General features: G+C 35.4%; 1 protein-coding gene across 2 annotated transcripts in view; it reads left to right on the top strand.

The window, feature by feature from the left end:
• The window catches only part of VRK1 (VRK serine/threonine kinase 1), a 36,034-nt gene extending 26,176 nt beyond the window's left edge, over positions 1–9,858 (top strand). For both annotated transcript variants that reach the window (XM_026849927.1, XM_026849926.1), the window contains exon 13: positions 8,525–9,858. In XM_026849927.1, coding sequence (XP_026705728.1) covers positions 8,525–8,607 — 83 coding nt within the window. In that variant the 3' untranslated portion in view covers positions 8,608–9,858. The remainder of the gene's footprint in view (positions 1–8,524) is intronic.
• Positions 9,859–13,008: the final 3,150 nt, after the last annotated feature.

Here is a 13,008-nt window from a genome sequence, read left to right as displayed (position 1 = left end):
AGCAAAATATACTTCCATTTTATATCATATATTATACTACTTTTTTTTCCTGAGATTGTAGATTGAAATTCTTATAGATAGAAAAGAAGAATTGCAATCCAAATGATAACATCAGCTTTTTGTAAATGCTAAATCTTTTCAGATTAAGTAAAGGTATTTTTGAGGCTATATATATTTTCAGCATCTGGTGGTTAAAATGAGTGATGGACATAAGCTTAAATTTAAACCTCCTCATCAATTCACTAGAGTTATAGGTGAAATGGTTCTAACTTCACCTTTTTGTACTACCCAATTTAATGAATACCAAGTGGGGGGAGTATATCAAATTATTCCAGGTGCAGAGTGATACATCTACTTACTCATTTTGTTCTCTCCAAATTTGGAATTACAAACTTTGCTGCTTATTACATGATTCATAAATCTGTTGAAGGGCAACTGTTTCATAATCTTATGATTTTGATGCTTTTGATATATTGAAAATAGCTGATTATTACAGAAATACTTAAAATTGTGTCTAGTTTTATGCTACCACGGACTTGTTCCTCTGTTATGGGATTAGTCCCTTGACTAAAAAATCCTGACGTTTACCATCCAGTAAAATGGATAAATTCCTTATACCTCTTAATTGTAGAAATTGAAATTTAGTCATACAGGAACGTATTAAAAGTTCTTGAAAAGCTACTTCGTTGGTTTCTAAAAGGAGAAAAATATGGCTGGACGGGAGTTACTCTTCTGGTGTTCAAACAGCATTCATGAATATTTGGGCTTAAAAACCAGTGGCATGAAGAGCCATGCAGCCTCTTACTGTTCAGTTAATCAGCATTAACTTGCATCTGACTATGCAGTTTGACTAATCCACTCCAAAAGATTAGTCGGCTCAAAAAGATCCTGATCAGCTGTGCAGCAGTTTTGAGTACACCAGGGTGCTCAGTGGCTACAAGGGACTCTGCCAGTAATGAAATCTGCTACTGCTGAGGCTGGGAACCCCCAGGCTTTGTGGTGGAGGAAGAAAGAATGGCACTGAGAAAGGTTGGGCATCTTGAAATTTGTGTTTTTTCCATCTGCTCCCCCTGGTTTTTCTCAGTGTAAGACCAGCCACTTCAGATGAGTTCGTTAAAGGCCATCTCCTTCAATCATGTCAGCCATCAGTGTTTCTGGACCTGTCAAGCAAGAGTGTTAGACTTTTCTTTTTAGAAGCAGAATTTCAAAAAGCCCTCAAGAAACACGCCTTTTCTTGTGTTGTACTTCCCAAATAAAATGCAGAAAATTTTGTGGAATTTGTAAGTTGTTTTTTACTTAAATTAGAACGTTATGTTTTCTCTTTTTATCCTGTGATAACTGGAACCCATATGTTTTCCCGAAAGCTGGAATTCTAAGAGGTACCCTTTTTAAGGTAATATGAATGATGCTGAAGTATTACATTAGTCAATATCTCTCCACCAAGAAAAACGCTATCAGAAGAGATGATTTCTAATTAAACAATTTTTTTTTTTTCACACTCTTACAGCTTCATTTTCAGTATTGACTGCCTTCATGTATGGTAGTAAAATATGCAGGCTTATAAGTGCTGATACTGTTAAAACAGAATACCAAATTTTGGCATACACTGTACGTATCCACCAACGCTTCTGCAGGGGTGTACTGCATAATATTAATAGGGCTAATATGCTTATTTTTAATCAGTTTGTATGGAATAGGCAGCTAGTACAGGGAACTTCAGTGAAAATGACATAAATACTGGAAAAACAGAGTTTAATGAGAATTTGTAAATAACTGTAGATTCAAAGCTACCAATAGAGATTAAAACCTCTATTATTGGTAGTTATTTTAATCTTGGGGTTGGTGAAGATTGGGTTATAGAAATACAGAATTTTTTTTAGAACAGAATTTTAAAACTTTTTTTTACTCCAGCTTTATTTTTGGTTGTGAGGGTGTTTTAAAACGTTTTTTGGGTATAGAGAGAAATACTAAAGTACTGTATTTTTAAAACGTACTTCTTTAATATTACTGCTAGGGGTAGGAATTGTGCAGGTCTGTGTTGCTGGGTAGCATGATAAGGCCTTAACGAGGGTCTTTGGTTATTCTTGCAATGTAAGTAAAGAACTATGTGAACAGCTCTGATATGAAAACAGTCATACTGATGGATTGGTTGAAAGGCATTCCAAAATGGAGGCTGAATAGTATTTCTCAATTAATAGGTACTTAGCTTTATGTTGCTTTACATTGCATGGCTTTGCATAAATCAGTATCTGGGTTATTGTCTTAGAAATCTTTTTTTTCTTTATTCAAGCGAGATTTTTTTTTTACCTAATGTTGGATTAAATCTACACTTAGGCTCATTTTTATATTTAGAGAATTATTGGCCTTGTCATCAGGCTTTAGGAGAAAGCAGGTTTCTTTGAGCTTGTTTATGGGACCACTTGTGACTTGTCTTTCTCCTTCACACCAATGCCCACATTATAGGTAGACTTTTGCCTCTTAAATTTGTACCTCAGTAGAAACATTTTCAGCAAACCCTGTACTGTACAATAGTTCTAACTGTCTGTTATTCATTCTTCCTTCTTGTGAAGGATTTGGTATTGAGTAGTATCTATAACAGACTCCAGGAGCCAAGTTAGTCTTAAAACAGTGTATCTGTCCCTGTGACTTGTCCCCAAAGGATCTATTCCTTTCTGTGCCATTCTTGGCCTTACCTTGCCTGTCTCAGAAATGTTGAAACTCAACTGTTCTCTAATATGAGAGTTCTGTGATCTGCTTTTAGAAGTTAAAAGCAAGTGCAGCTGTATTGTATCTAGAAATAAACAAGAAGATTCAGGTTTTAGAGCAGATAAATAATGCTCTTGGTTGTCAGAAATACTTATCAAACTCAGTTCTGCATTTTCCATTAAATGAATTCAAATATGATATGAAGTGATCTGTCTTTTTATGGCCTGCCCCAAGATTGTTTGAGGGTCTTCAAAAGCTATTCAAATTAGAAGAGGTGTGGTAAGAGGCAATTTTTAAAAAAGAATGAAGTTCCTTAAATATTATGGGCTTGAACATTAAAATAAATGAGATCTAAAATATATTTTTGTAGTTCTTCCTGAATAATGGTTTTCCTTGATAACTTGCAAGTGACAGATTCACTGAGAAGCACCTTGGACATTAATTTTATCTCTTTATAAGTGGCACATGTTCAAGATCTAAACTATGGGAGTGTTTATTCCTGTCTACTTGGAACACAGTTTTCTACTTAGTCTTCCTTTATATTTTAAGCTTATTTCTGTACAGTCTCTTCAGACCACTTCTAGCACTTAAATGTATTGACATTTTAAATGGGTTTAAGTTCCTTGTTACACTTCATGGTACTTTCTTGTGTTTGCTGCTAATGAAAATTATTAAATTAAACCAAACCAAAAAACCTTCTGAGGAAAACTTTCCATGGGGTGAGGTTTTCTGTAATAATTTTACAGGTAGAACTAAACTATTTAAGAATAAAAGTGGTGTCTGCTTTTTTGTTGTTTTTCTGTGACCTGGAGATGTGTTGCAGTATGCTGGCCAAGTGTTGCAGTTCAAACTCAACAGATATAAAATATATAAAAAGATACAAAATTTGCAAGTGAAGTTTTTTGCACAAGAAAGAAAGAAAGAAAAATTGTACTGCAGTGGCTCAGATTTTTACAGGGATCTAAACTTTTTCAAGATTTCAAATAATATATATGAACTAAACTTTTTTCCTCCTGAAAATTACTGTGTGGTGGGAGGGGAGAGCTGCTCTTAAATACATGCTTCATCCGACTACTGAATTAGATGTGTATGTACAGTAGTTTTGGAATGTCTTCACGGAAGCAAATTTTACAAATGGAGGTAAAGTAGTTTCAGTTTTATCTGGAACAATTTTTGAAAGAACACTCATAGATTTGATGTTATCTTTAGGAAATAAATAGGCATAAAATCATCAAATAATCCATTCTCGTGTCCTAATGTTTTTCCATATTATCCTATGGAAATGTATTGGCTTCATTTGTTTCAGGAAACAGGACTTGGAAGAACTGAGTACCTAAAGCCAAACCCCATCCCATAACTCTACAAACTTTCTGTTCTCTCGTACACACCCCACAGTCATGTATTTCTTGGAATTCAAGTCCGTGTTTGCATTCTTCTGGTCTGTTCGTTTTTTGGTGTGTTTTTTTTTTTCTAATCATTTCTGAATTTTTTGGTAGGAAAAGAACTACTGAGAAAAGAGAACAAGCCAGCTAAGCAAAACTACTACTTGTCACCCTTACAGTTGCTTCAACAGCCTTCAAAGTACTGAAAAACCACTTGAGAACTCTATACCACATGATTGAACACTCCAGATTTATTGACCTTTGTTTCTTAAAGAGATAAACATACAGCAGAGTGTGTGAGGGAGATTATATGCGTGTGTGTGTGTGTGTGTGTGTGTGTGCACACTAGATTTTTTTTTTTTTTTTAAGCAAGGAAGGCTTGCAGTCTCTAATCAGTGTACTTGACTGCATGTGCTTATTTTGAGGGCAGAAGATGTTAGCAGTGTTGTTTAATGATGATTACTACAAGTCTAGTTTAAGAGCTTGCATAGTCTAGAATTGCTGGAACTCTTCAGCCATTATACAGAAACTGGCATGTATTCAGTGCTTGTCAGGTGTAAATTCAGCATATGCAAGTGATGCAGTTGCTAAACTTCAGTGTGTCTGCTGCTAGATGTTTTTCACTTACTGTTTGCCTAGAGTCTAAAATCTATATGTGGTTTTGCTTTCAAAAATTCTAGCCTATGATGTAACCTAGAAGTCACCATTAACACCTAAATCATACCTTGTTTTATCTGCTCACGAGCTGTATTTTCATGTTCAGAATCTCTCACTGTCCTAATTTTCATCAAAGCAGGCAATTAAGTGGGAAATGTAGGACTCTGTCTGCTTATTTTTACCAAAGGAACCTCCATTATTTTCTAGAAACTTTAATTTTTTTGACTTGAGCACAGATTTTTCTCTTATTCATAACTTATGTTTCTAAAATGGCGTATGTAGAATAAGAAAACAAGATGAAAAGGGATATCAAGATCTGCTCTATTCACCAGCCTAAGGACAGGCTTATCTATCTACATCTGTGTTAATCTTGATACATACCAATATTTTCTCTTAAAACCTCTATAATTAAGATTCTGAAACATATCTGTTCAACACCACTTCTGATACTTAACTAAGGCAGAGTATTTTCTTTTGATATTTTTAGTACGTAATATGAATTTCCCTTAAGCTTATTAGTTGTCCTATCCACTGAGGAGATGAAAATTACTCTCATTTTACGCAGCAACCTGTTGTACATTTGATGAGTCCAAAAGGCTGCACCATTGCATCTCTTCCATTTTTTTCCCTTTCTTCAGATAAACTATTTTTTTTTTTTTTTTTTTTTTTTTTTGTTAGCTAGAAACCATGATCACCACTCCTGTTTTTTGGTTTTGTTTTGGTTTGTTTTTATTTCATTTTTCTCATAACTTTCTTGAAGGATAGAGCCCCAAACTATACACAGTACTGCTGGGTTTCTTTTGTAAAGGTTTTTTTATAATAGTGTTTACACAGAGAGGATCAGATATCACAGTCAACTTGTCTAATAATTCCTCTAGAGCCTGTGGGACTCTGTCTCTGCTGAACTTTGTTCCAGTCTCAAAACAAGCTGTGCAGTGACACCATCTGGTTTATTTTTGCCTATATAATTCTTTCTCATTTAGATTGCTGTTTCAACCTAATTCAGTTTAATCTGCTTTATAAAACCCTTTTCCTTTGCTTGTAATAGCTTTGTTTGTGTCCTGTTTTCAGAAAAAGACTTGACATTTCTCCCACAAGAAAGGATTGTGGGGAGGGGGCAATACATAATGTCAAGGTAACTAATTTTGAAAATGCAGATGAGCTTTTTGGCACAGAAGACCTTCATTCACCTCTGAAATAGCTGCAAACTTTGCAGCTAAACATGGGTTAAGAGCAGTCATTCTGAGTTTTAACACAGACAACTTAAATAGTTTAAGAGAATATTCCTGCTGTTTAAGTTTGAAATTATGAATGAAAGAACCATGACAGGGATTTTTTTTCCCCTTTTTGTTATGATTCCCTTAGAGATTCTCTGATCATGGTTTGTTTAGAAAAGCCTTAAAAAGAACTCATTAATGCAATAAAGTTAAGGGAAAAATCAGAGACAGAGTAGCTCTTGTCATCTTTTTGGTGTTCCAGCATAGGCAACTATAAATGGGTAAGCTCTTACTGAACTAGAAACTAGTAAACTTCAGTTGCTTGTATTGTCCATGACTAACATGAAATACTACATTCCTGAAGTCGAAACACAAAAATCTGATAACTCATTTCTTTTTTTTCTCTGTAATCAAACACCTGTAGTATTTTTTATGTAAGGTCATCATTTTCATATTGACAGTCTTTCTGATAATAGAACATGAATTTGACTTGTCTTTGCATCATTTGATTATCCAGTCTGTGACTGGATGATGTCAGTTAACTTCAGTCAAAACTGGTGAAGATTAATGAAAGGGAAAAAGTTCAGGTTATTGTTTTTTCTTAAAGAGAAAACTTTGGTCATTCTTTGCTTTCTGTTGCAATACAAAGATTCCAGGGAAGAATTCAGGAGGAATGCAGAGAGGAAAACTGATACAGTTCATGCAGGTGATCGGATAACTTTGCCTACTCAATTTGAAAACTTAGAAGATGTGTTTGTTGCTAGAAATCACAATTACAGTAGCTGAAATATCTTGTGACTTTGAAACTTATAAACTAATTCTTGAAGATAAACCAGAATTTGGCTGGGAGAAGCAATGATTTACATAGTTAAGTTACTACTTTAGTTTATGATACCTGCTTGTATAGCTTTTAGCTACCAGTACTTGTAATGGTACCAGAATGGATTTGATTTTATATAGAGGTTGCAGGGCAGGAGTGGTGTTTTGCCAGAGTAGGTCTTTCATTGATAAAGCTGTTTTGCTGAGTGAGAGACTATCACCAGAGCTGTCCATTATGTCTTTTGTGTTTTTGGTTTTTTTTTTTTTTCCCCCAAGTGATTTATTAATTAAAGAGATATTGTCTGACAGCCTGTTTATAGTTTTATGTTGAATGCAGCAAGTGCTTTCGGACAAAAAAGGAAAGGGAATATTTTTTTCATTCTCCCATTTAATTTTCAAGAATAAAAAAGTTCTTCAAAGTTAATACTGGTATTTTAAATTTCAAACCAACATTTTAAGAGCAAATTAAGCTATGTAAAGTTAAACATTAAAGCAAAACTTTGCAATAGTTCTTTGCGTTTCTTGGTGTGATTTTGGTTTGGGGTAAACTCAACTGTTTTGGTTTGTTTTGCATTTTACTCTGCCTCCTTGCTTTCCCCCAAATTTACTCATTGAGCTTGAGTGATTGGTGACTCATACTGCTGCTCAAAGGCTGTTGTCTTATGCAAGCAGCTTCTTTCTTAAGGACTTCCATAAAATTCAATTTTACATTTTTTCTTTTGTCAGTAATGCAGATTAAAAAGTTGAGAGGAACTGTAGAGTTATATATAGTTTTGCATGCAAGAACTTAAATAGTTAGGCGTACTGACTTCAAGGAGGAAGTCAGGATTAAAAAAAATTAAAAGATGAAAAACATTTCATTGTTACTGCATTTGTGAAAATGCTAGCAGTTATATGTAATGTTTTTTCTTAAAGTGACTACAGTTGAGCACGATTCATAGAAATGAGATGTAGTGTGGTGTGGGTTTTTTTTTTTTTCTTTTACCTGCTAGTGAGCAGGAAAGAATCAAAAGTGCAGGGAGTTTATTATTGCATTTAAGTATGGCCTCTTTGAACAGCCTTCCTGCCAGGTTCTCTAGGAATCTTATTTAGATGGCACTGTTCATTACCTTTGTTTAATATTGTCAAATAATAACTTGAAATCTCTAGGTGAAGTTGCACTGATAGCTGAGTTGATTTAACAGCTTGACACTGTCAAACAAAAATCTCCCTCTTTTCTACCTATGTGTCTTTTACCTCCCCTTGTATAAGTTCCATTCAAAACACTCTTTAAGGTGTTGCAGCTCACTAAACTATGAGAATACTAGACCAAGTGAAAGTTTTGCCACGTTTTGGAGCTGGATCAGCTTAGCACAAGGTCCAAACAGCATCAGAAATGTCTTAGTACTGGGAGGGATCATAGAACTGAAAGTTGGTGGGTGGGAAGGAGGGAGGGGTTTTGGTTTTGAAGAGGGTTTGGTTCTTCATCTTTTGGTGGATGTGAGCTAATAAATCAGCTCAACTCTATGTAATGCTACTTTTTGAGAAGTTGAATTGTACAATGTGTTTTTCAGGAGCAAATTGGTGCCCAGAAACTGTGTTAAATTCTTGTGAGTCCATGACATCTGAGTCCCCCATTTCCCCAGTCAAGACTAATGATTTGAGTTGATCAATCCTCTTAAAGACAACAAATGTTTTCTTGTGATCCATTTCTGTTATTTTATTTTATAGAAAGCCTTGTCTTTTTTTTTGTTTTAATTGTAGATGCAGTAGCTACCAGAACACGGAAGATGACCTCACCAAAACCCAAAAAAGGCACAGCAACCAGAAAGAGAGTCCAAAAATAAATAATAGATGGAGCAACAAATTAAGTTGCTCTTTGGCTCATCTCTGGGTTTTTTTCAGTTACTGTAACACTGGAATCTTTTTCTTTAATTTTTAAATGATGAATCCTGTAAAAACATGGACTTCTGTTTGTACCTGTTTTTGAAGAATAAATGTTTTATTAAAATATTTGCATAATTTATGTATACTTAAATACTAATGCAAAATTTTGCCAACTTTGAAGTGAGGATGTATTTTTATTCATATACATGAAGTCATATCTTAAAGGCAAATGGAAAGAAGTGCTTTTTTCTGCTTTATAATGTAGAAATAAAGCCTTATTTAGTTTCATTATGGATACTTTGTAAGGAAGAGCAGTGTTGCCTCTGATATCTTTTTTTCTAATTGAGTAAAGCCTTATTGGAGGTCACTTAGATGGACACTGAGATAAAGTCTGAAATGGTAAAGACATCTTTTAAATATTTGCCAAGTGTTTGAATTAAAAAAGAGAACATAAGACACAAAAAAATCGCATCCTTCCATTCTAGTTTGTTATAAAGTGTTTTTAAACAATTGTTTGGAGGATGGGTAGTGAACTTCAGTTATTTCTTTGCATACTATTTGTGTTTGTACCATTTTTCCAATTACTTGGAGTTTCTCTGGAAAGAGGAGACCAAAATTTCAGACATACAGGGCCCAGGGCAAAAAAAGAACCAACCAAAAGCCAATACTCCCACAACTACCCCCTCAAGTTTTCTTTTTATGTTAATGAAAATGCTACAAAAGTTACAGTTATGAAGAATAACTTTGTAAAGTATCTAATTCCAGTGAAAGCTTGACTCCTATGTGCTTCTCAACAAAATATCGGTTTACATGTTTTTGGTAGCTGAGAAACATGTAACCTTTCTTAAAAGTACTTCCTTGCTTGGCTTTGAGTCTTCAGAGTTTTAAGTCAAAAAATAGTGTTTAATTTTGGTATGAAATACTTCTACTTTTCATTTAGATATTGCAGAAAAATATATAATTTGGGCATGAACATAATTCTTATCAGGGAGACTGCTTTGACAAACCAAAAGGAATCCTTAATGAGCCCATGGATGGTATATCTGTGTGGATGTCCAGTGCTCTGCTTGCTTGATTGTGTATTGTCCGAGTAGCTACTCACTGAAATGAATGTTGTAGCATAAAATGTTGAATGAATGACTTGGTTATGTTTTGAAAACAAGGGAATCCGTTGTTTGGAAATAAAACTGGAATCATGTATTTAAAAGGTCTAGTGCCTTCTTATTTCTGTTCTGACTGCTATACAGACTCATTTTCCTGGGTATTAGCAAAGTGTGGATGATGACTTTAAGCATAGCATTTTCTTTGTTTCAGATGTAAAAATAGGACTGCTAAAGCCTCTTTCATATTTAAAACTCCTCAAATCAAACTGTCATTTTAATGACTTCACTGAATCATTTTGTGCAAGAAGTATGTTATACTATTCTGAAGAACTATGGTCAAGGAAAGCATATTGTATTCTCTTGATTGTCTTGCATATTCAATGTCATTCTTTTGTAGTTTAGTTGTTTGACATTTAATTTTTTTTAGTAATTTACTGGTAAACTTCCTGTCTTTACTTTCCAAGTTTTCAAGGAGTATGTTTTCTCTTGATGCTATCAAAGGCAAATGTAACACACACAAACATTTCCATATGTTCAAAAAGAATGTTTTGAGGGGCAGATTTCATAAGCCAGCCTTGCCTCTTCCCACCCCAAAAATGTCCTGAAAAAAGTTTGTACTGGCACGTGTTCTGTGAAGAAAAGGGGTGCTTTCCCTTCTAGGTGAATGCTTCAGGGCTTGTCTCTGCTCACGAGAGACTGTGTAAACCTACGGTCCTCACCAGCAGGAATGTCTCTGGGCTCAGGGTAAACTATGATGATGTTTAATGGGTGGGACAGTCAGGATGTGCCAAGTGCAAGGCTGTAATACCTGCAGTACTACTATATGTTTTGCATACAGTATGTGCTTGCATACATGTGTGTGCTGTTTGCAGAACAGCGATGGGGAAATACTAGTTTATAGGAGGTAGAGGGTGTATTAGGTTTTTGTTGACATCCCCATTTGAAAGTAAAGCTTTCACAAAAGAAGCAAGCTGCCTTTAGACTGCATTTACTGCTCTTGATGACTCCAGTTGTGTGTAAATATTAGGAAACAGCAGGGTCCTGCATTCCAAGAATCACTTGAGCAGTGCCATGAAGACAAGTGTCCTTACTGGTATTGTAGTCGTACTCCCAAGCTCTCCTGCTGTTTCTAATCTGTGCGCACAGCCGTGAAAAAACTGGACTGACATTTACAGGCACAGCAGGGAGACACTTCAGTAGGGAATGTTAAAGACTCCGCTACCTATGTTTCAAAGTGGCCACCATACATGATAAATCTTCACAGGAGAACTAGTCGGCACTTCAGCTGATGGTGTAATGAGGATATTGATAATGAAGCACAGAATGCTGCTTTTAGTGCTTGAACATTCTGTAGACAGATTGTTTATATTTTTTCCCCTAATCTAAAATATCTGGAGAGAGAATCAAATGCAGGATGGGTGTAAGATATTTTTTGGATAATTTGATAATTTTGACAGGAATATTCCCCAATAAGTTTATATAAAGTAATAACATAATTCCTGATGTCTCTTGCAGCTAGCATTAAGAAGAGGGTCAGTTGCTTTCCTGGGTAGTTTGACAGACTTTACTCACTGTTTTGTCCCAGTGAGCTGCCAGATTTGGGATGCCATAATACCAGTAATGCAATTAGGTTTTCTGCACGTTGTCTGGTTGACTTCTCAGTTAAGAGTTTCTTTCCCTTTGGGAATAAGACTAGACAGACTGTCATTTGCTATTACTAATTCTGCTTAGCATTATCACTGGAGCTTTTTTGTAATTAGCTATCTTAGTTGGCTCTTAAATTTTAATAGCCAATTGAAGCTACATTTTAGCCAAGTTCCATATCTAAATTGCATTCAGTCCATTAACAAAGTTGGTTAAAAGGCTATTAAAACAAAAGCCAATATATGGTGGTTAGCACTTACATGTTTGCAGCAGTAGCAGCACCAGCCTCCAATGAATATTTTCAAGAAATGGCACTTCCTTCTAGCAGAGGAAATGCACAAAGAATGACCAAAATTTGTTTTGGGAACAAAGGCTGATTGTGCAGAATACTTGTGGAAAAAAAAAAAAAAATTGAAGTGTGTCTTTTCTAGAAGAAAGTGGGAGAGATGGGCAGGAGATGCAGAAGGGGGCAATTAATGGTTCTGCTCAGATTTGACAGGTTCTGGAAAAGCCAGATAAACGAAGTGATGTTTTTCTCCATTTCAGCTGATCAAAATTATTAGCAAAACCATCTGAAGCACCTTCTGGTGGAATTGTCATCTTGCTGAGTTTAGTTTGTAAAACATCCTGCCAGGCATTAAAAAAACTGTAAGCATGCCAGCACATAGGCTCAGAGCACCGCTTCTCTAATTGATAGACCCTATAATTTTCTTTTTTACTGAAGACCATGGCTGTATACCTCAGACTCCCAAGTAATTTAATGTAGTATCAGTCTGAATTTTTTATCCCTAGTAGCACTTGTTTAAATTAGATTTTTCTTCTTTTTTCTTTCTTAAGGTGTAGACAGGAGATTAACAGCCTTTGGATCATCCTGTGACAAATAATGGCTTTTTCAGACTTTTCTGCTTTAAAAAAACCCAACCTTTACTGTTGTGAAGACATCAGATTTTAATACTGCTACAGTTTTAATAGAGAGTCTATCAGTTGCTGATGAGTTGTTTCAAGGATGGTTTGCAGTGCCCTGTATGGGTGATGATAGGTAAGTATCAGTATCTTCATTGTAGGAAGTGTGAGGCAAACCCCAGTTTATATATGTATGTATATATATGTATGCCTTCACCAGCAAATACAGTGGGACTTCTCAATTAGAGTTTCCATAGTCCAGTGGTTACAAAATTAACCAAGATGTAGAGCTGGTTCTCATTGAACATGAGTTGGATCCAATTGCTTGTAGCTGCACTGCAACATCAAACATTGGAAAAGCTCTGTGGCAGTAAGTGTCAAATCCTTCACTTTCCATGCCGTTTTGGAGGTCCTGAGCTCTTTGCAGTGATGCAGTTCTCAAAGGGACAAGGAATCTGTTTTATCTGACTGAGGACTGATTTACATGATGTCCTTTCTCATAGGCAGGGAGAAAGCAGTTGTGGTGGGGTCAGCTCTGGAAATTCCTGGAGTCCTAGCTGGGATCTCATGTATAGCTTTATGCACCTGCATGTTAACTCACATGCATTTTGTTTTTTCTTCCCTGTTATTTTCAAGATTAAGCAGCTGAAGATTTGGAAAGGTGATTCCATTAATTTTTTGCTTCGTTTTAGGCCTTCTTTATCTCTGTGG

The sequence above is a fragment of the Athene cunicularia genome (genome assembly GCF_003259725.1).
Source record: "Athene cunicularia isolate RWA chromosome 5 unlocalized genomic scaffold, athCun1 chr5_part1, whole genome shotgun sequence".
NCBI lineage: Eukaryota > Metazoa > Chordata > Aves > Strigiformes > Strigidae > Athene > Athene cunicularia.
The sequence above is the reverse complement of the archived record's forward strand: the minus strand, read 5'-3'. Positions and strand labels throughout refer to the sequence as shown.